Source organism: Gekko japonicus, unplaced genomic scaffold, assembly GCF_001447785.1.
Source record: "Gekko japonicus isolate JY-2015 unplaced genomic scaffold, Gekko_japonicus_V1.1 scaffold3581, whole genome shotgun sequence".
In the NCBI taxonomy this organism is placed as follows: Eukaryota; Metazoa; Chordata; class Lepidosauria; order Squamata; family Gekkonidae; genus Gekko; species Gekko japonicus.
Genome location: NW_015171001.1, coordinates 60,540 through 85,074, shown reverse-complemented (window position 1 = coordinate 85,074; position 24,535 = coordinate 60,540). Strand labels below are relative to the sequence as shown.

The 24,535-nt window shown below is 41.9% G+C and overlaps 1 protein-coding gene across 1 annotated transcript in view; it reads left to right on the top strand.

Annotated features, from left to right (window-relative positions):
• LRRIQ3 (leucine-rich repeats and IQ motif containing 3) overlaps positions 1–24,535 on the top strand; it is a 58,652-nt gene that overhangs the window by 1,108 nt on the left and 33,009 nt on the right. Inside the window, exons 2-5 of the mRNA XM_015419009.1 lie at positions 4,610–4,682; positions 5,273–5,573; positions 7,712–8,035; positions 13,427–13,560. Coding sequence (XP_015274495.1) covers positions 5,310–5,573; positions 7,712–8,035; positions 13,427–13,560 — 722 coding nt within the window. The 5' untranslated portion in view covers positions 4,610–4,682; positions 5,273–5,309. The remainder of the gene's footprint in view (positions 1–4,609; positions 4,683–5,272; positions 5,574–7,711; positions 8,036–13,426; positions 13,561–24,535) is intronic.

The window sequence follows — 24,535 nt, the reverse complement described above, 5'->3', positions numbered from 1 at the left end:
GGTGACCCTGGGTCACTCACAGTTCTCTCAGAACTCTCTCAGCCCCACCTTCCTTACAGGTGTCTGTTGTGGGGAGAGGAAGGGAAGGTGATTGTAAGCCACTCTGAGATGCTGAGTGAAAGGCAGGGTATAAATCCAATCTCCTCTTCTTTGATGCGATGAGGGACAGGATGGGGGTAGTCCAGCCTTGGACAGGCATCTCCTGTTCTGGTCTGGCAAGGCAGGTTCTCCTTTCTTTGGGGGGTGGGGCAGTTTTGCAGGGCTGTTTCCCCTCCCCCATCTGCTCTTGATTACACATTTAATTAGTTTACTCCAGTTTTAATACACTGTTCCTTTGGGAAACTCAGAACAGCACATAGTGATCTCTCCATCCATCTTATCCTTGCAAGACCTTGTGAGGTCAGTTAAGCTTGTGACGATGAGGGGATCTGAATGATCCTGAATCTCACATGTTCTGTCTGCTAGATCACTCTGGTTGAATTGCCACATGTTCAAACACTAGTGTAAAGTCGAGATATGAATACAGTTCTCAATGTTTTCCTTTATAGTTGAAATTAAATAGATGCATCACAATCAGATCCCATGGATGTTAACATGGAAGTACACCTCCAGTGGGAGTTACTGCTGTGAGCTAATGTACATTGGATTGCAGCCTCAAGGTGTGTTTTGTACTGAAGTAACTGAACAGTCATCAGTGATTAATTGCACATGTATATATACATTTTAAAAATCCTGCCCTCTCCATCTAAGGCACCTTAGGTGTCTTTTGGACTATCAAAACTATATAAACAGTTTCATATACCAGCATAAAAGAATCTTAAATAAAACAGCAGCATATGACTTACATGTGATGTACTAAAACCATAGCAACAACAGTACATTTCATAGTAGTTAATGCAATAGCATTTAAAATGAAACAGCAATAAAATTAAAATATGACATTAAGTAGCACTAAGTTGCCCCTTTCTATGCCAAGCACTGACCTAACAAGGACTGAGAAATAATTAGATTCCATGTTTTTTAAATCTTTGTAAGGAACTGGCAGGAAAGCCTTTTTCACCAGCTGTTGTATTGGGTAATATAAATCTCAGAGGAAGGGATGAAACTTTGAAATGTTGAGAGGGTGATACCGTGGAGGAAGCGCAAGGGAGCGTTCACACTGTTGGCCCACCCCTGGTGGGCTGTTAGGAGCTGTTTCTGCACTCTGCTGCATGTGCGTATGCGCATGCACGCTTGCCGTGGAAACAGCCAGCGTCTATTATCAACGACTGCGGGTTGTTCCCGCCTTTCAGCGCTTGTGTTCACATGTCGGGATTGGAATCAACCCGCTCTCCACACGGTTTGCTACCACTTCCACCAGGTACTTTTAAAACTTGGGAGGGAAGCAGTACAAGACGGCTTGAGTACGGCTGAGGGACGCCTGAAACATGTGGCTGTGTGAACCCGCCCCTTTAATCCGCTAGTGAAACGCTCCTGAAGCGTTTGGCTGTCGGGCCAAACTGCCAGTCTGAATGCGGCCTACGTCTCTGTATTTGCACACAATTCTACATTAATGGACAGACTACATCCTGTTATTTCCATTCATATAGCAAACATATTTTAAATATTTTTGTACCTTCCATTCTACAAGGAGCTCATGCAGCATATAGGGTTCCCAATATCCATTTTATCTTCATAACAACCCTGTGAGGCAAATTACATTAAAAGATTATGGCTGCAATCTTGAGAATAAATCCTTGTTTAATCAAATGGGACTTCATCCCTTCCCTCCTCTCTATAACTGGCTCAAAGGTACTGCAAAGGTCAGGGTTTTAAATGCTGCTTAAACAGTGGTAGCACACTGCATAGTTTGAACAGAGTGGTCTCTACCCTGACCTGATACTGACAGACTGAATCCAAGTGGCCTTCTGAATGCAATTCATATATATATAAAGGTCTGATTAGATGATACAAGAAGTGGGGACCTGTGATACACATGGGGGGGAGAAGGAGGAACCAGCTGCAGGTGAGCCTTCTCTCTCCCCCCGCACCGATGGCAAGGCCTGGGCCTGCCAAGCCTTCTCCCCCAACCCCCCCGGGACGAATGGCAAGGCCCACGTGGCTCCTAGCTGCCGGGCCTGCCAAGCCTTCTCCCGCTCCCCCCCCCGGCACCGGTGGCGAGGCCTGAGCGACTCCCAGCCAATGGCCAGAACGTTCTCTGCGCAGGGAATGCTTTGGGGGGATTTAAATATCCCCTGTATATTTTTTTCAACTTTTTAGATTTTTCTGCATGCCTGGGGACTGCTCCAAGTATGCAGGAAAATCTCTCTGCCCCCCAAGTGCCCCTGATGTGCAGATTTAGATATCCGCATGAAGGGAGCAACTTGGCTATTAGATATATAGATGTGAAATGCAGGTTGAGTTTGGGGAAAGTCAAACTAAACTGGCATTTAAGGTTTTACCCAGCACTTACCTTAAAGGGGGGGGGGGCTGTATTAACTCCTGAGCACATACAAGAGCAGGAGGAGCTTTATGATTTCTTCTGTTCCACATGTGTGCTTTTGCTAGCAAAAAAGGGCCATGAGGGGAACTGTCAGTAAGACAGCCTTCCCTCCATAGCCCTTTTCTGCTAGTGAAAGTGCACAAGGTGAGGAAAGGAGGGAACGATGAAGCTTCTCCTGCTGCTGTGCACACTTGGGAGTCTATATGCCCTCCCTCCATTTTTAATGTGAGAGCTGGGTCACATGTTAAGTGTGAGTTGGGTTCCCCCCTACCCAACCTGCATTTAATATATTATCTCATCAGACCCTTAGGCATCGGGGAAACAGGTTAAAAAAATTACTGAGATAGGAAAAATAAGGGAGTTCATTAATGAGGCTTAAGCCATTTTACAAATAACATACTTTATCAGCCTACCACTCTATAAGCCCAAACCCTCTGTCCAAACATTCATTGGTTTAGTTTGCTTACAAACCAGGTAAACTCTTGAGGCCTAGATAGTCTCCTGTGACAGGTTGTCTCCCAGCTAATACCCTTCAGACACAGTCCTCTCTGAAATGAGGTGACTAGTCCTGTTTACATGTTGCAGCGAACACGTATATATGTGGATAGCTGTTTGTAAGACAGAGCCAATACATGTTTGTTTTACCAAGTAAACTGGGGACCAGTACCTGGATAAATGTAGGGGTTGTATCGCATATTCAGCTGTGTTGACTGTAACATGAGCATTACTCAATGAATATACAGAGTGCACACCATAAATGGATTGTACATGTGCTCACTGTAATTTGTGAACAGGGCTAGTGTAACAGCTTTTTTTCTTGCACTCCCCTCTCATCTGGCATTCTTAACAAAACAGGATCCCTGATTTGATGTTAGCTGCCCTGTACCCCCTACCCCCCAAACAGGCATATAGGGGATTGGAGACTGACAGAAAGGGGCAGGATGTCTGCCTATCTGTCACAGTCACCCGGCAAACTTCATTTCTGAGTAGGAACCTGAGTCTTGAATTTGAAATAAATATTTACTTAAGAAATATATTTCTTAAGTAAATTTACCTAGTAATTTACCTAGAAAGTAAAATTACCTAGTAATTTACCTAGAACAGCATAGGATATCCCTGATTTATTACGAGGTGAAGGTAATCATCATTGACAAATCCCTAAAGGAAGAGGTAATTTAAATGCAGAACTAGAGAGGATCACAGTCAATAATAACCTACCACAGTGACCATTTCTACTGTGTGTGCTGTGTTTTTGCGGGATGATGGTGTTTGCATGACCCATCTAGTGAAACTAATTTTTGTGCACCAGTGTAAGTGCTTGAGCTAGAAAAGAATGAGTAGTATTAACTGTAGTGTGATAAATTTACTCATTACCTTAAAGCACTTGGCAATATGTTTTGACATGTTCACAGTCATTTTTCATACTGGAGTTACAAAACAATATGTCAGTTGACACACTGCAGTTGATTGTCCTTAGTTTTTTGTTTTTTCAAATGCGCTCCAGAATATAGTATTCAACTAAGTATGCAGCAGCCTTTAAATTGGTTGAACAGACCTGGATGCATTAGTTGGTTGAGACTTTTTCTACATCATTGCTCATCTTATAATGTTATGGCTTTTTATAGATTCTTGTACAGTGTTTTTTAATTTGAAGAGTCAGATCAAGTCCTACTGACTGGAAAGGATTATAAGAGTACAAAGTGCAAATGAAAAATGTGGTGTCCTTTGATACAGCCGCACTATACACAAATCCTGCAATAAAGGAAGTCTTAAAACTAAGTCAGAAACCTCTATAAGGAATTTCATGAAAATATAATGAAACTCTAGTCTTGCCCCTAACAAAAAGGTAATTTTATCCAGACCTTATAATAAGTATTGAAATTGTAGGTGCTCACAGTATCCTTAATTTGAGAATAAATTTCTGAAACTCGGTAACCCAATAAATATTAGATTCAGGTGGGTAGCCATGTTGTTCTGAAGCAGAAAGTTTGAGTGCTGTGGCACCTTTAAGACCAACAAAGTTTTATTCAGTGAATAAGCTTTTGTGTGCGACACATGTCTTCAGGTACATTCAGTATTACAAAAAATAATTTTACATTTATCCTGTTTAATTTATTTCTCATTCAGTTAAGGCTGAAGAAAATATACATGTTCTTTTTAATGACAACTGGCTGAAGAGATTCTGCTGATGCAAAGTTAGGTAAGTTAAGAGACAGTAGTTTTAATCCTTAGCTATCCATTTTAGTGATGGTTTGTTTATTCAGACATGTATGTCCTATTTTTATCCTCTTGTGAGGATAAAATGGAAGAAGGGAGTATGGCATTGTAAACTATTAGTAAACTATTAGTTTATCCTCACAACAAGAACCTTGTGAGGTAGGTTAGGCTGAAAGGGGGGAGGGGGTCCAAGGTCACCTGGCAGGATTCAAACCTGGGGGTCTTCAGTTCCTAATCAAACAGACTACTACATTATGCTGTCTCTCTTGATGATTTGATTGAAGAACTGAGTTTCTGAATATGAATCTACTGGACCAGTTTTTGCTGGTGTGGTATCTTAATGTTTTGATAACATGTAAAATATAAGAATTTTTTCATTTGCTTATACGTTGTTGAATTCTCTGTTAGTATTTTCTGTTTCCTCTGTCTCTTAATTTATGTGGTTAGATTGTCTTTTATAGAGCAAGTGGGGTGTTGTAATAAGCAGCTGGATATTTACTCAGGGCATCTGAAGTTTTTGTTTAAAAAAGTTGAATAAATGTAACCTGCTGTGTAATCCTTTTCCTCCTTTAGATCTCTCATTGATAAACCATAAAAGAGAGAAACAGCCATGGAGGAGAAATATGCAGAATACCTTCTCTCTCTTTCTAAAAAACTGCTGTTTGAATGTGGACAAACAGCTGAGCACCATGAATTAAAGACTGTGGAAGATATTGTTATGGTTCAGTTATGTGCACGGTATTTAAAAGATGTAGGATACTTGCAGTACTGTTATTCACTTAAAATATGCATCTTGTCTGGTAATTTCATTTCAAATATTGATGCACTTGAATCTTGTACTCATCTAATTAAGCTGGATCTCCATAGCAATCAGGTGAGCTACAGCAACTTTAAAAGATACACATAAAAGAATGAGTCAGTAAAATAAACTGATTTATGTATTTGTGTCTGTAGAGCACTGATGCAAGCTTAACCTGTGCTCTTTAAACTGCAAGTGCTACCATGATTTAATATTTTCACTTCTAACAAAACCAGGATTTGTGTGTGTGTTCGGGAGGGGGAAGTGCACATGCTTGAGTGAGAAAATGAAAATGGAATCTCTATAATATATCATACTGCATGTGGACTTCTAGACCAAGGATGTTGTGTTTAGAGCCAAAATGAAATATAAACTTTTCTTCATGAATCTAATTCTTTGATGTTCCTTTATTTTTGTGATAAGACTATTTCAAATTTCAAATTCCAGTATATACTAATAGTACCCAGATATTAGGCCTTTGAACTTAGATCTTTATATGAATGGCTAAATAAAGTCTGTAAGACCTTACAAATGAGTGTGATTGCACTTTCGTTATTTTGGCTTATATCCTTTGTCAATTTCTAATGGCAGAAGGGCATTTCCATTAGTAGAGAAATGGGAAGGATTTGAGCCTATTCCCTTCCTGTTACAGACACACACACCCCACTCTGCCTTGTGTGCTATTCAGGAAGGTCTCGTGATCCCCAGGAATAGAGTTTTGGAGAGCTCAGTGGGCTGCAGCAAGAGGGGAAGGTAGAAATGTCCCACTCAGTGAGCTCTGTTCTGCTCAGCCTGTAAGATACAAGCCTTTATCTTTGATAGAGTTGATTTTCAGTAAAGACTGGAGTGTTTGCAATAATTTGCCATTATATAGTGATGCCCATATATGCACCAGGTTAGGATTACTTGACTTTAAGGATGAACTGTTTGGATCAACTGTTAGGATGCCTTTGAAGTCCTAAAGTAGATGTAGAATCTTCTGATCAGAAGCCAGATTGGGGCCAGTAAATATACCTGCCCGACCAATTTGCCCTCTCTCAGGTATTTTGTTTTTGAAAATTAGATAGTTTATTTGACACAGTAGCTGTAATTTAAACAATGAGAAAAACAGTGAGAACTTATTTCTTAGAACATTTCTAGTTAAACAAAAAAAAATTAGTGTATCTGGTGTTTGCCCACACCTGCTCTCTCCAAAAAAAATGAACAGACAACCCCCTTATGAGTTACCTCCATACTACATTTTCCACTAATAGAAGGAGTGGAGTAATTTCAACCAGTCCCCTGCTTCTGCTGTAGACCATTACTTGACTCTCCTAATTTGTTCTCTGTTCATCCAAGAGCAGCATTTTGGGAGATGTGGGATCTTTTTTTTTGGGGGGGGGCATAAATGTTGTGTTCCACTGACAGATATGCCTTGTGTGAGTGAAAACATGGGTTTGAATCTCACCCATAGTGTGGAGATTCTGTCCACCTGATTTTCATACAGTACAATGCTTCTGCCTCAGGGCTGATTTTTCAAATCATTATCACTAGTCATCCTAATTTTTTTTAATCTCCCTTTTGCTACTAGGACTGCAATACTTAAATGTGTTAAGGAGTAGCACAATAAATATATTATTTATTGTGGCCATACTGCTTATGAAGACTAGCATTAAATAAAGACAATTCAAACTAGTAGTATCCAGTAGCATTAAAATGCTTAAAGGGATCAATAGTAGCAGTAAAATAAAGGCAAGAACAGAAGGTGGTTTTACTGTCAAAGGTGAGAATGGTGAAGAGAACTCCACAAAAGCCTAGGAAAAAAGAAAAGTCTACCTGGCAATGAAAGCTTTTCAAGTGGGGCACCAGACATACAACCATTGCAAAGAGTTATTAAGTTTGGTGCTACAGTAGAAAGTTCTGTCCCCTGTATCCTGTCTCAGAAGGTGAATGCAAAGGTGGAGTCACACAATGCATGGCTGACCTTAATCAATTGGTTGGATCATGGGAGTTGGGTGATAAAAACACAGTTTAACATTGGTCCTACCCCTTTTTTGGTTAAGAGGGCAATCTTAGCTTCAGTTATGGATCAGATTAAGCTTTTAACCTGTTTGAGGTTAAAAGTTATGGATCAGATTAACCTGTTTGAGGTTAAAAGCATTTCATTTTTAACCATACAAATAATTTCATTTTTTTCTTCCACTGCCCAAATTGTGTTTTCAATTCTATTTCAGATGGAAGACCTTCCAGGCCCTGTATTTTGGGGGAACATGAAGAACCTAAGTCTTCTGTATCTTCATGATAATACAATTTCAAACCTTGAAAATGTGCATTCGTTATCTTTCTGCCCTAATCTGATTGCCCTCACCTTGTTCAATACTCCTCTGAGCTTGAAAATAGCCTATAGGCACATTGTCGTTAACAGCATTATTTCACTCAAATCATTGGACTACTATGTCATTTCTGATGAGGAAATAATAGAATCCTGGCGACTCCCTGAAAAATACAAACCTTTTACCCTTAATTTTTTTGTTAATATTTGCCCTCTTCCTGGAAAGGTAAGCAAACTCAAATACCTAGTTTTATTAAGCGTAACTTTATAGGAATATTAAGCCTTAAAATAAAAATTATGCTAATCTGTTTATATTAGCATTGATATTGAGAATATAGATGCGCATTTAGAGTTTTGTTTGTTCTCTCTTCTGTGATGAGAAACATCCTGCATTTTGTGAAATTGCTGTTTTCAGAAGATATTATCCTCCTCACAGAATGGGAACCCCTTTTGCTCTGGGTTGTGCTAGTTCATTAATGTATGTGGCCCGTAATTCCTGCCATCCCCTAAATTGATAAATGTTTTCAATAAAAACTATTTAAATAATGTTTAACTATTGGAGACCTTTAACTATTGGAGACCTATAGATGAAGATTACAATCCATGTTTTTGTTTATCTGGCTCTTTTTTAGTACAGTGACATATAATGAATCTTAACAATTTTGTCCTCTGAAACCGATTTGTATGTATATGAATTGTACTTAGATTGATACTGCCTATATTGGGAAAAGATCAATGCATGGCTGCCTGCCCTCTCCCTTTCATGTCTTTAGGGTTCAGTGGACGTTTTGACCCACTGTACGTGTTTCATACTTGGGAACTCATACCTGAGTACAATATGAGAATCGACCTATTGTGCCTAGCTACAAAATCAAACTGTATCTTATATTTAGTGGCAAATTAAACAAATATATTTTAGCTTTAGGCTTTACCAGAAAATGATTATAACAAACAGTGAAAAGGAAAATTCATTTTCATTTTCTTATAAATAATGCTGTTCGGTATATAGCTATTTTACTACAAAAACTTTACTTTTTATTGTCCTGTGATACTAGTACTATAATATCCTGGAGCTATCAGCATCTACAGAAAGCTAAATGACTTTGCTGCACTTGAAATGATTGACATTTCTATAATAGTTGGGGGTAGTCTTGCAGACAAAAGTTTAAATATTTTCTCTGAGAAGATGGATATTGACACATCTTAGCTCCTAGTTAGAATGTATTTCCCAACTCAATTTCAATAAACATACACTAAGTTTTATTACGTTTTGAAGTTTCCGTCTGATAAAAATTGCTCATATTCCCTAGAATCCATGCGAATAGAGCTAGAGGTAACATTTATTTGTTTAGATATTTGATACTGCCATGTTCCTTAAGCTTAAAATCAGGATTGCAATATTTTAAAATAATATTAAAATCTGAAATTTAATTTATATTGAGAGTACTTGGGGTCATATTTTCATGGATTTCTGAAACAAGAATGTTCCAAAGAGGGGGGTATTAATTGAAGTCTGGTCTCCATCCCTTCACCTTACATACTTACTATTTAAAAAGCAGCCATTAGGAGGTTGCTCCTCAATGACCATATAGAGTAGTAAGTGTCAGGATTTAAAAAATATGAATAACTATTAAGGTAAAGGTTTCCCTTGCTCGAAAACTAGTCAAATCTGACTAGTTGCGGGTGGTGCTTATCTCCGATTCCAAGGTGAAGAGCCAGCACTGTCTGAAGACGTTTCTGTGGTCATGTGCCTGGCATGACTAAACACTGGCTGTGATCACACTGATGGCTTGGCGTGATGTGGTGCCGCCTCTAATTGAACCGGGTTAAAGTGTAGTGGGATATATTTGCCACACAGCACACCCTGCTGTGGATTACCCACGGAGATATCCCGTGGTAAAGCCTCCACATTATTGTGGCGCCATGGAAAGAACTGCAAAAAAATAATCCAAACACCATGTGTGTGCGTAGTGCGCATGCGCACACATGCGCACATAGGCAAGTCTTTTAAAAAACCACCTCCATAGTGGCAGAATGGATCTGCCAAGTCCGTTCTGTGCACACTCCCCCGTGTTCAGACATCCTGCCATGCACAATGAATGCGCGGGGAAACAAAAACACCACTTCGGAGGTGGTAGCTTTTTAACTCAGCTCCAAGTCATCCTCTGATGGGGTGAGTACACCCAGGAAATGCCTGACAGATGTGGCTGTGTGATCCTGCCCGTTTAATCCATTTGTAAAATGTGCCTAGATCAGGCCAAACTGCCAGTCTGAATACAACCACTGAGGCACACGGAATGCTGTTAATGAGATCTAAATCTGACAGACCTGAAGTGAAATAGATTCAGTGGCCACTAAGATCAAGGTGTAGCAATATGGCTAGGAACATGGTATGTTTAAGTAGTCTGGTGAAGCCAAGTTCCATTTATAGGGAATGTTTTTACTTCCTCCATATCACAGGGCTTGCCAGTTCTAATGATTTTAAAATGGAATGCAGATAACATCATTTTGTTAACTATTACCACACATTCAGGTGGCTGAACAACTCCAGGCTTTCCTGGATGATGCTTCCGTCCTTGACTCCTTCCAGTCCAGCTTCTGCCCTGGTCATGGGATGGAGATGGCTCTTGTTTCCCTTACAGGTGATCTCTGTAGACATCTGGATCAAGGCAGGTCAGAGCTGCTGTTGTTATTAGACTTAACGGCAGTGTTTGACATAGTCGACTACAATCTTTTGACCCATTGCCTTGCTGACGTAGGAGTTCAGGGGACTGCCTTGAAATGGTTTTCCTCCTTTCTTCATGGTCAATGACAGAGGGTAGCGCTAGGTGAGAGGGTCTCCCCGTGGCACCCACTAGAACATGGAGTGCTGCAGGGGGCGATCCTCTCACCAATGTTATTCAACATCTGTCTGCACCCCGTTGCCCAGTTAGTCCGGAGGTATTGGCTAGGCTGTCATCAGTATGCTAATGACACTCAGCTCTATCTGTTAATGGATGGCCATCCATCCTCCATCCCTGGAAATCTGGCTAAGGCTTTGGACCCTGTGGCTGGACGGTTGTGGCAGTCGATTGAAGTTAAATCTGTCAAAGATGGATGTCCTGTTCCTGGGTCGGGGGGGTATGGACGTGGGCACCAGGCTTCCCACACTGGAAGGGACACCTTTGGTGCCAGCCCAGTCAGTGAGGAGCCTGGGAGTAACACTGGATGCCTCCTTGTCTATGGAGGCCCAGGTCGTTGCAGTCGCCAGATGTGCATTTTTCCATCTTAGGCAGATCAGGCTACTGAAGCCCTATCTTTCCCCCCAGGACCTAGCTACGGTGACCCACACAATGGTCACTTCCAGGCTTAATTACTGCAACTCTCTCTACGCAGGCTTACCCCGAAGCTGATCTGGAAATTACAGCTGGTGCAAAATGCGGCGGCGTGCCTGTTGATGTTGATGCCTCTTAGGGCTCATAGTCAGCATGTGCTTCATCAGCTGCGTTGGTTACCAGTTAAGTACTGGATCCACTTCAAGGTGTTGGTAATAAATTTCAAAGCCTTATACGGCCAGGGACCAACATACTTAAGGGACCAATCCAAGTCTTATGAGGAAAGGCTGAAAGAATTGGGTATGTTTAGCCTGGGAAAGAGAAGGCTTAGAGGGGACATGATTGCAGTCTTCAAGGATTTGAAGGGCTGCCATGTAGAAGATGGAGCGAATCTATTCTCTCTTGCTCTGGATTGCAAGACTAGATCTAATGGGTGGAAATTACAAGGGAGTCGTTACCGGCTAATTATCAGGAGAAACTTCCTAACTGTAAGAGTGGTTGAGCAGTGGAACAGTCTGCCTCGGGAGGTGGTGGATGCTCCTTCGCAGGATGTTTTCAAGCGGAGGCTGGACAAACATCTTTTGGGTATGTTGTAGGTATGTAGGGCTATCTTTCGGCTATGCTCCTGCAGAGTGCAGGGGGTTGGACTAGATGGCCTGCAAGGTCCTTTCCAACTCTAACATTCTATGATTCTATGACCATCTCTTCCTGTATATGCCCCAAAGAGTGCTACACTCTGAGAGTCAACATCTCCTGGTGATCCCTGGCCCAAAGGACGTCCGCCTAACCTCGACCAGGGCCAGGGCCTTCTCTGCCCTGGCCCCTACCTGGTGGAACAAGGCCTTTGGCTGAGGCAGCGGGTGTTCACATATGGCCTTCCTGAGGTTGCTGTCACCCACCCACTGATAACTGGCCACATCCAGTTACATCAATGGGCCGGAATCTACTGATTTTGTATGTTTATAATCTGTTTTAAATTTTATTGTATTTATTAACATGATGTAACCAGCCCTGCGCCCATTTATGGGATGGGTGGGATATAAATGTGAAAAATAAATATCTAAATAGCCATGTTGGTCTGAAGCAGCAGAACAAAAAGAGTCCAGTGGCACCTTTAAGAACAACCCTTGGAAAAAAAAGACCAAATCTCTACACATTCTTTCCAATTATGTCTTATTATTGTTGAACAAGATGGGGGAGGGCTAGTTTGAATCTTGCAGGACATTGCAGGAAAACTGCCACATCACAAGGAGGAGTAATTGTTCTTTGTGACCTTCGTGATAACAGCATTTCTGCAGTAAATTTGCCACCTGCACTTTGATGTTTAGCAATTCTTTCCTTGAGAGCATTTGTCATGTGAATTTCTTCATCGTTGTTCTTTTTACTTGGTGTCCCATTGGTGGGACATGGATATTTGATTGCTGTCATTGAGGCAGGAACTACTGAACCCTACCACAGGGCATGGATACTTACCTGAAGGTGGTAGTTTTTGCTGGCATCCCCTTAGCAATCACCATGTCTGTGTCTGCTTTGGATGGAATCACTAGAGGGTATGAGAGAATTTATGATCCTTTGTGAAGACATTCAAACTAAACATAAAGACATTCAAACAAAAGCTATCTCTTACCAAAGTATCCTGAAGTAAGGCTTAATACAAAATTGGACTTAAGTACCCTGTACGTGCGTGCGGTGGCTCAAGTGGTTGAGACGCTGAACTGCAGGCTAAGGAAGGTTGGTAGTTCAGCAGTTCGAGACCCGAGTGTGCCGCATGACGGAGTGAACTCTCGTCTATAGTTCCAGCTTCTGCCAACCTAGCAGTTCAAAAGCAAGAAATTGCAAGTAGATAAATAGGTACCACTCCAGTGGGAAGGTAACAGCATTCCGTGCACCTTGGTGTTTAGTCATGCTGGCCACATGACCACAGAAATGTCTTCGGATAGCGCTGGCTCTTCGGCTTTGAAACGGAGATGAGCACTGCAACCCTAGAGTCGGATTCGACTGGCTTTCGAGCAAGGGGACCTTTACCTTTTTAGGTGCATGATGTATTGGAACTGTCTGGTTGGTCACAGTTCATCAGCAGGGAGGGAGGAATTCAAGTCCCAGATGGGGTCAACTCTTTCATCTGGGAGAATAAACTGGTTGGTGAAGAGATGGGATGTTCAAGCATGCTTTGAGTTTGGTGCTTTGTTGTATATTGGTCAAAGCTGGAAAGCAAGCATTGGAACTACTTTCTAATGTGCATTCTTTAAATGCACAATCTGCTTTAATGCACATTCAAAGAACCCTCTCATTTGTTTTTGTAGGAAACTACATTTCAGGAAGAAATGAAAATGGTAAGAGAGATAATTTCCAAGATCAATCACATTCTGTCTCATTATTCTCCAATCCTGATTATTCAGAAATGGGTAAGAGGACATTTACTTAGAAAAAGATTGTGGTAGGTATATTTTCACTTAATCAGGAACTCTTTTCATGCAGAGGAGAGTACCCAGTTTATGTTGCCTTATAAAACTCCTTATAGCATGCTTATAAAATGTCTGTAATTCAGCAAGACTTGTCTTCTGAAAGTGAATGTTTTGGCATTGTTGTGTTTGTTGGTTTATATTTAGAAAAATTATGTTAGGGACAATTACTCAGTAAGATTATAGCAGAATGGTTAACAACTGAAGTGTAGAGTTGCTGATTTCTTTATTTTTTATTTATCTTTGAATTTATATCCCGCCTTACCCCAAAGGCTCAGGACGGCTAACAGGAGGCACACAGTGCCAAGATTAAAACAAATAAAAACAACATAGCATAAAACAATAAAGTACAATAACAAAATATCAGTGCTCCATTTGTCACAAGATGGGGTAGATCTTAATCCCAACGGTAACATTCCCATAGTCTGTCATCCCTCCTCCTGCCAGAGTCACCTCGTACCCCGAAGGAACCAGATGGTGGTGGTGATGGTGCGATGGTGCATAGATAGCAATGATGGAATAGTGGTGGCGGTGGCTCCTACTCAAAAGCCTGGCGGAAGAGCTCCGTCTTGCAGGCCCTGAGGAACTGAGAAAGATCCCGCAGGGCCCGGATCTCTTTTGGGAGCTCCTTCCACCAGTTAGGAGCCGCCACCGAAAATGCCCTGGCTCTGGTCACTGCAAATTTAATGTCCCTGGGGCCTGGAATTTCCAGGAGATGATGACTCCCCGACCGTAGTGCCCTTGGGGGAACATATGGGGAAAGGCGGTCCCTCAGGTAGGCTGGACCCTGGCCATTAAGCCATTGAGCACTTCATTTATTATACACTATTTCTGTGTTCTAGGAACAATGCTTTGAACGTCTGTGGCAAATTATTTTAATAGTTCTGGATTGTATCCAGTGTACTTGTGTACTGGATTATACCATTATATTCTGCTACTACACTCGTCCTGAAAATTTGCAGCAATATTCCTGTTGCAACATCAAGTAGTATCAGTATGTTGGCGCGAGGTCATAATGTATGACAAGTCGGTACAGTGTTTGGTCCAACAAACCATTCCAAGCAGTTGTTGACCCCAAACACTTGAAAATTGTCTATACGTTGTGTAATTTTTTAATCTTTTGTAAATTGGGGGGGGGACGATGACACTGAACAATGTTGCTTTTGCAAAAATGTTTTCGTGTACATAAAGTTAGGAAATAAGTATCTGTTCATCCAGAGCCATATTCATCCAGTGCTTTTCTGCCACACACAAAAAGGGCAAGTATTTAAGAACTATATTGTTGAAAATTATGGAAAATCTCTATGAATAATACTACAAAATAAGGTTTGGGGGGCTTTCTACCTTATGTCTGGAGTAAACAAGCTGAAATTTTTTTCAACCTTTATTCACACACATTTCTTTAAAAACGTTTTGATATATGTAATCTTACCTGAAATTATACTCTCAACATCTAGTTGTACAACTTTTGAGAGTTTGAAATGGCTGCAAACTGAAATCTAAAATGCATTTTAGTTAACAGATTAATACCCACTATGAATATATCTTTTCAGGGGAAAAATAAAATATCACAAGGTAGTAGAGCACTGCAATGACAAATAATTACACACACATGCACACACACACATATAGACTACATGATAAGCATATTTATTGCACTGGCAATAATTTCAAGTAGTATGCTTAGCTATGCTTCTCAGTTTTATGACCTCGTAACTTTGAAGTCTTTTCCTGAAAACAATATTATTATTATTTTTAGAAAAAATACTGTATTTTGACTGTGAGGGAGAGAGAACTGGCATCAGGGGTGCATGGGGGGGAATGGCAGTGGGAAAAGGCAGTGCCCTAGCCTGCCCCCCCCCCAAGGAGGTGTCTGGCCATGTTGGATGGGTATGCAAGGTGAGGCCTGGCAGGGCAGCTGGATCCCATCCCACACTGGGTGAGATGAGACTGGGCAGCCCTGTCCCACCCCTTGCTGTAGTAAGGCCAGGCTGGAAGGTCTTTCCTGTCACCTCACCATAATAAGGCCATGTGGAGCAGCTCTGTCCCTTGCCATGGTGCCAGTCCTCTCTTTGGTGGGGTGGTGGCCCCTGGGACCAGGTGGCTCTAGTGGAGAGGTTTGGCTCCTCAGGCCATTGACCCACTGATACTCTTCCTGGTGGCTTTAACGATCAATCTGCACCTGGCTGGCATGCTGCAGTGACTTCATCTTTCCTTAGAAATGTCCCTTGGAGAGCAATACATGCCAGCATCACAGTGTGGCCTGTTAGACGGAGACTAGATTCTTTAGAACTTTATTGTCCTCTGAGATGAGGAAGACAATGCAGAGGGTTGCCATTCAATGCTAAATGGATTTATGCCCTTCTCAGCTACTTGAAGTCAATGAGGTTAGAGGGGTGTAACTTTGCTTATGGCTGCACTGTTAAAGATTTAAAAGGGTAATATAGCCTTGACTGAGTCTACTAGCTACCATGGGTTTATCTGCTGTGTTCTTAGGCAGGTCAAACAGGTCAAAAATTCATCCATGTATGTCAGTCAGTGACACACTTTTTAAGGAGAAATCACTCAATATTAGCATTCTTTTAAATCCCTGTTACCCTAAAATAAACATTTGCTACATTTCAAAGAGATCTGTTTGGTAATGCCTTTCTAGACATTGTATTCATCATGTAAGAAGTATCCATGTGTAAGCCAGGTTCCTACTTGAGAATTCTGAACTTTCCCTGGAGACAAGACAAGCAGTCTGTTGGTAAACAAATCACTTTCTGCTGAGTCTGCCCACTTCTAGAGTAGCTCCAGAATTTCAAAACTCTGGCTGCAATGAACAAGCAATGGGAGTTGAGTTCTAAATACATAAGCTTTTTTTCTTTTGTATTCGGCAAAATGTAATGGATTTTGATCTGAACCACTTTGCATGGTAATAGGAAGCATTAAGTGCACTATGCTAAAGGGGTTATGATTGATCTGTAATTTATTTATTTAAAACATTTCTACACCTTTCTACATAAGGTGGCAAACATTAAAACTGCATTTAAAAGAAGGTGTGTGTGTGTGTGTGTGTGTATATATATATATATATATATATATATAATATATTTTCAATCAAAACTTGTAAACACACAAATACACATAACAAAACTGGGGAGAAAGGCCAATAATAGTAACTAGGGGGGTATGCCAAACAAACTAAAAAGTCTTCACCTGCTGGCAGAAGACAATAATAGAGGGAGACAGATGAATCTCCCTGGGGAGGGAGTTCCAAAGTTTTGGTGCCATGGCTGAAAAGTGTCTTTCTCAGCTTGCCACTCATCTAGACTAATATGGCAGATTCACCCAAAGCAGGGTCTCCAAATATTACTGAAATGGGCAGAGTGGAGTGAATGATAAATATCCATGTACTTATGTAAGAAATGAGAATGTAAAGAGCATTCAGTCTTCGAAGTAGCTGAATTTCACCAAATCTTATGTGTATGTGGAGAAAGGTGGCCAGACCTGCTGGAAGTTTGAATCCTCAAGTTAAAAGAGTTATTTTCCATTATGATGCATTATATCTACTAACATGCCTGTTCAGATGAGATTCAAATAGTTTTGAGTGGCTTAGTCACCTTACTGTTTCTTGATTAACATACTACTTTTCATGTGTATGGCTCTAATTGCCTCTCTTTAACATGAGCTCAAGAAATTCAGGCAAATGGGGACTTCCAGTTTATGGCAAAACGCTGGCAGACACATCTCCTGGACCTCCCGGGGATTTGATCTGTGCACCGGCGGATAGGAGGGGGGGCAATGGGTCACCACTCCCCCGGAGCCTTGGCAAAAGGCTCCTAGCCAAGGGGCTTTTGATGCTGGGGAATTGAGGCACTCCTCCGCCCTGACGGTCCTGCCGCTAAGTGTCCGTATGGAACCAGAGCCGCTGAACGGGACAAGCGTCAGAGATAGAGTGGTTGAAACGTGTTCTGAGCGAGGTCGTTTGACCAACAATTAACAGTGAGTTCGGTTAAAGCGAAGATGGGAATATAAAAAAAAAAGCTCCCCCCGGGAACGATGAGAAAAGCGAGCGGGGGAGGGGCCCCTCTCATACACATGAATTAAGAAATGATATACTAAGGGAGGAGCGGAAGAAAAAGCATTGAAATCTGTTTTTAGGGACTTACCAGAGTGCAGATAGGCGTATGGGTAAATTTCAGAGACTTTAGCAAACTTTTATAAAAGTAAACAATCCATAAAGATGGCGGGGAAGAAGACAGAGAAAGACAAACTAGCAAAAGTGAAACTAGCAGGGAGCGTGAGCCCTTGACCGGAAGAGGTCACTGAGATCTCTAAAATGTTGGCAGACTCCTTGTGCCCTCTGCTGGACCAGATGACCAACATGAATCAACAGCAGACAACGTTAAGTCAGAACCTTGTAACTCAGCAGCTCCAATTGACTGAAACTGCAAAAATGATGAACAGCTAAGAGGGTGAAGGAAATAACACCAAAAAAGTTAAGAAAGTTAAGAAAAAGGTGCAAAAGCTGGGGAAAAAACAAGCTTCAGAAATGGATGTGGGTCTAAAGGGCCTATTCTGTATACATCAAGAAAAACCATCTGCCTGGGGAGATAGTGGTTAGATTCTTGAAGAGACATGTGGGGGCTTTGATCCTGAAAGCAACTACTGGAGTACCCTTGAAAATGGGGGACAACACCATCAAGGATTCTAAAAGACATTCTATTTGAAATAAGATAAAAGAGGAAGAAATATAAAGATTTAATCCTTTTTCTTCAAACAAACAGCATTGCCTATAGATGGTTAATTCCAGAAGGCTTCACTTTCAAACTACATGATAAAAAAGAAAAAATTGACTCTGTCTCCAAAGCACGTGAGTTCCTGAGATTGCAACTGGGAGAGACAGACGAGGTCACTAAGGAAGAAGATGACAGAAAATCCAGTGGCGAATTGGACTCGGTGTCTTCTGAAGAGTATTCTGCTCCTGAAAAGGGGGCGGCCGCCCCCAAACGTGCATACCAATTGAGGATTAGAAAAGATAAAACAAAATGAAGGCTGAAGGACTCTGAATTGTGCCTTATATTTTTTCTTTATTATCGATGATGCTCTTGAGGTTCTCTTTAAATAGTTAAATTAATGGATAAAAAAGATAATTTAGCATAACCTACTATGTTCAATGTGATATTAGCAATTTTAGATTAACATTTACATAAACTGTTGTTATGATCTCCTATTCTTGGGGTTTTAGTTATTAGTGGTTTTCTTTCCTTTCTCCCTAGATGTAGCTACCCCTCTCTATTTTTTCATTGTAGTTTGTAGTCCATTAAAAAATGCAATAAAAAATCCCCTCTGGGGGGCTAAAACAAAATTCAGGCAAATGTAGAGTGTAGTTTCTTTGAATATATTTGCTGTTGTTCATGATCAGGGACAAGCAGTAAAATTCCAACTTAATAATTCTGAAGACACTTTTGTTCATGCTTTTACCATGGTCAAGTTTTGGGCTGTATGTATCCATGATGCTGTATACCACATGTTAAAACATACCAAGCTTCCATTTCCAGTAACACTGTTAAACACTGTCGAGTAACACACAGAATGGCCCCTGTAGAGCGTTACTAGAGACTGGTGCATTAGATTTCATTGGTATTTATGGTGGGAAGCACCTTGAATACAAAAACACTAATGGACTTTATTGTGCTAACTGCACATTAGTTCACCCACCAAGATGCAAAGAATGAATCACTGAGATGTTGTTATGGATGTAAATATTTGCTTTGGTCTTTCACTGTGATATCTGATATATCTGTGATATATTCTCTAAGGTATTCTGAATTCATGTACTAGGTGAAATACACCCCATACCAAATGATGTAAAATTCATGCTTAGCATCATAATTTCTAAGATGAAAAGCACTGACTTGTGCCTTTGTATTACTTGTACACAGATGGTGCTCTGTGAAGCATTCAGCAAGCAAGCGAACCACATCTGTCAAAACACTCTCTGTCCATTCCAGCATCTTGTGCTGAGTAGCAATAGAAAGGTTGTCAGTTTAGATCAGTGGATCTCCTACCACATTGAGTTGACTGGTCATTTGCAATTCAGGGGCAGTCCAAGTGGCTCAGGAGCTGTGTACAGCTCTTTTGAGCAGTTCAGTGCACCTCTTTTGGTAATTCAAGAAAGTGAGTAATGAAGAAGTCGTCAGTAAACATGTGCACTGTAATGACATATTCCTGCATTCTCTTCTCTACTGCAGAAGAAGTGAGGACTGTATGTTGGATGCAGGATGTAAATTGATGTGTGTGATCAGCAAGATCTTGTAGCTTATAAGGTTTCCCTTGTATTCTTGAGGTTCCTTCTTATAGAGACTTTAGTCCACATAGTCTTGCTCCTTCCTTATGTGACAATACTTTGTTGCTTAAAACAAACCCACAACTATCATCTTTGTTTTGATACACCCTACTATTTGGCAAAAATTATGAAAATACTTCAGGCTATTTCTCTGATGAAGAGTGACAGTTTCTACATAATTCTGGCAGTGATGTCAAGTTTTCATTAGAGCTTGGCACCATGTTGTACACCTATGGACAACCTGTGCACTATTGAAAAGTTTAATAGGAATACAAACTTCAGCAGCTTCCTGTGAGTCCCAAAATGCTGGTAATAGGGAATTTGCATAGATTAAAACCCACACATAATTCTCAGCTGCCCTGAAGAGGATGAAGCACTCACAATTGCTCTTCCTGCCTCTTGCATCAGTAGAGCCTCTTTGCCTGCTGGCAGAAGGCTTCTTGCAATGGTAGAAACTAGGCATAGGAGGCATCCTAATATCCTTTATATACAAAATTATACTTCAAAAGTTTGATAATTTTTCATAAGAAGCTTTTTCATATGAACTAATAGCAGATACATTTTTGCCTGTGGACCTTGGTTTCAAAGAACTGCCAAAAGGATGCTTAGCTGTTAGATTATTGGAACCATTCAAGAAAAGTTTTGTCTGTGTAAAAATGTTGTTATCACTCCTGAACCTTTGAATAGGGCTAAGGTTAAATAGAGATTGAAAAGGATTTAAAATGGATTTTGTAGCGCATCTTGGCATCTTGACATCCGTCAGGGTAAGTTCAAACTTCGCTTCCCAGTTCTTTAAATCTGTATCAACTAAGTAAGAACTGAAGCAGTTACACCCTTCTAAGTCCATTGAAGTCAATGAGTTTAAGAGTGTAATTCTGTTTAAGATTGCACTATTATTTTGAGAAATAAAACATTAACAACAATAATGATTCTTTGTATAGCATTTTAGAGTGTTCAAAGTTATCTCAATCCTTACAAGAGCCCAAGAGGTGTTATTGGTCCAATCTGCATTGGTATTTCCCACTACTGTGCCAATGATCTCACATCTTCTCACAAATTTCTGTCTGCATTTCATGTCCCATCCACTCTCCTATTGTTTTATCTCAACACCAGCTGTCTGCATCATTTTATTGCCATTTAGTGGTGACTCTGAGGTCACTATGGCATCTTACTGCCTCATCTGAATGTGGTTTTAAGGTGGTACAACTGCTGCTCCCCACTGTCAAGCCGCTGTGAGCAAAAAGGAGACAACTGGAGCTGAATTCTCCCCCCCCGCCCGCATCTTTTCTAAGGAGATACACAAATTGTCACAAAGGAAAAAAGTTAGCTGAAAATCCAGTTGTCTGTGTTTAAAAGCAGCCAGGGAACATTTTTCTGTGATCATATTGGGGGGGGGGGGTTGGAAGCACACTCACCCCTGAACCATTTGTTATTTCCTGAGGCAGTCTCCAGCATGCCTGCCTGGCAACTGCTGGGTGTTTTGTGTTTTTTACCCAGCTCGTTCTGTATTTCCTGCCCCCCCCTCCGCCTCCCTCTTTTCCAGGTCACCCCCTTTTACTTTCTGTGGGGGGATGTTGCAGGTGCCGTTTCCTCCCCGCAGTGCAGTGCCCTGCCGGTACCCCTGGGAGGTCGCTCCCCCCTCTCTTGCGCTCTCCCTAAACAACTTGCATCCCGGTGTAGACAGAGGAGAGCTTTATACTGAGCCAAATTGGAAGCCGGTGCCACAGCAGCTTTATATAGCAAATGCAGATTGGGCCAGAATCTTAGTATTATTGCTCCCATGTGGATGAAGGGGCTGAGGCTACAAGATTGTGGCTTACCTAAGACCATTTAATGAGCTTGTGTCAGAGGCAACATTTTAAACTGGGAATTTTCATCTGATTTGCAGCTCAATTTCTTATCCACTGTGCTGCAGTAATTCTTTTGACCTCAGAAGTCCATTCACTAATGGTATAACAGATACCACATTTATTACAAGGACAGTGATGCAAAGACAAATGATTCCAAGTATGGAAACGAATTCCAGAATATACAGCTGTAGCTTGTAATGTTTTTACTTGCTAAATTATTAAAATTAATCTTTAATCACAGATTTATATTCTGGAATTATTCATACTTGGAAGTATTTGTCTTTGCATCACTGTTTTTACTTGATAAGTTATTAAAATAGATCTTTGATCACAAAGATTTAATGGCCCCTGATTAACAATTCTTCATGTAACTGATTAAGATAAACATCTTGTCTATATTACTACAGTTTGGACTGAGCTATGCTGGCTACTTTGTGGTCTTTCTCTGGGGAATTAAGCCTGGGTTGCTTAGCAATTGGACTTGTTTCGTTCCTATACAATTCTGAGTGTTGGAGGTAGACTGCTTCCCAACTACGGTTGCCACGTCTGGCTTAGAAAACACCTGGAGACTTTGGGGGTGGATCCAGGAGAGGGCAGGGGTTGGGGAGGGGAGGGGCCTCAGCATAATACAATGCCATAGAGTCCTACCCTTCAAAGCAACTTTGTGATTTGTGCTTTTCCGTTTGAGACAATCAGAGATTGCATTACTTGTTCTCACATTAAAAAAAAAAAAAAGAAGTTAGCAATTTCATTTTTTCCCCATTCTTCCTAAAATGCATTTATGTTTGAAAATTGGTGGGCGCATGGGGGGGCAGAAGGTAGTCTTGCCTAGTGTGCAAAAAAAAAAGCTGGCACTGGTCCTGCCTGTGAGGTAGGCTAGGCTGTGTGTGACTGGCTCAAGGTCACTCAGCCTGCTTCCATGGCAGACTGGGGATTGGGACTCTAACCACTATGCTATGTTAGCTTTCAAATATGCTGAGAAGCAGAAAATGGTTCCATTCTGGTTAAAGACCTCAGGAAAGGAGAAGACCTTTTTCTGCTTAAGAGCCTGGAGAGCTGCTATCCAGCAGGGCAGAGAATCCTTACATGTGTACATGTGCTAGCTGTACCTGGAATCCTCTGTACTCGGGATGCTAGCCTCCAGATGGGACCTGTGGATCCTGTGGAATTACAGCTCATCTTCAGACTACAGAGATAATTTCCTCTGGAGAAAATGGATACTTTGGAGGGTGGAATCTGTGGCATTGTCCTCCCCACGCTCCAAAACCCAAATCTCTAGGAATTTCCCAACCTGTATCTGGCTGCCACACCCCTTGCTGGTGGCCTGAAGGCCCTAGCAAGCCTACTCTCTGCCCATGAAAATTATACAAATTAGAAATTGAGTGACCTGAAAATGTTACATTTGGGAGATGACATATCCTATCTGAGCTTCCCTCTCAAGCTCTCCAAATGAATTGGGTGCCAGTGTAGACAGAACAAAACTGGAGTGATATGGTTTCTTGGACCCACTCTTTCCATCCCCTGGTTTGTGAAAACTACTCTTTCATTCTGTTGTGTATTATGATTGGACCTTAACTGAGTGAGGGCGTGGCTACACCAGCCCGGGATTGTTTAAAAGGGAGCTAGGCTCCATTGTTGTGTCGTTGTGTTGTCATTATCGTTCTTAATAAAGCTGATTCACTTGTTACTTACAACATTGTTGAGTTGCATACTTAATAATTGGCGACGTGGATGGGATACAAGAGCGGGTAGGCAGCCCCGCTGAACTGACGCAAGAATGGAGAACGGAGACACACACCCGGCCGAACCAGCTGAGGCACCACTAGTCATTGTGGCTGCACCAACTGCTAATATGGCTGTCAACCTGGTGTTCAAAGCATTTGAACCAGGAACAGAAGACTGGGACTCGTATCTGTCCAGGTTCGAGTTCCACCTGCAAGCCAACCAGATCGTGGACGAGGCACAGAAGAAGGCAACGCTGCTCAGCTCATGCGGCAAAATCACTTTGACGTCGCACGGTCCCTGGTTGCCTCGACCGGCATCCAAACGGCGACCTGGAAGGTCATCACAGACAGGCTGAAGGCCCACTTCTTGCCACAGCCGTCCCAAATAGCTTGTCGACGTGCATTCTACAAGCGGAACCGGGGCCCAACTGAGTCCATCGCTGAGTACGTAACTGCCCTGCGTAAAGCAGCCTGACCCTGTAATTTCACCAATCTTGGGGAGGCTCTACTCGATCGTCTCATGTGCAGCCTTCGTGACGAGAGGCTTCAACAGTGCCTGTTCGCAAAAACAGCGATCACATATGAAGTGGCCTACGCGGAGGCTGTCGCCGCCAAAGCGGCAGAGAGGTCAACGCGGGAGGTCTGTCAGCACCACGTCCAGGTCGGAAAGGACCAGGCTGTACACCACCAATTGACCAGCAGCTCTGAGGGGGAGGCCGATGATGTCCATTGCACACAAGCTACTCGTCAGAGGCGGACCCCACTGAAAACTGCACCACGGCGCCCTTGCGCTGGCTGGGGCAGCAGTCACGAGCGAGACCAGTGTTGTGCGCGAGATTTCATCTGTCATGCCTGTGGGAAGCGGGGCCATCTGGCCAGGGTCTGTCAAGCCAAGAAGTGGTTGCCACCATCATCTCCTTCTGCGAGGCCTCGGGTTTGAGGCACCGGCAACACACGGTCTGCCAACTGCCACCGGACCGACTCCTGCAGCTGCACCACACAGCAGAGCACAGTCCTGAACACCGGAGCAAGCGTCAGCAGG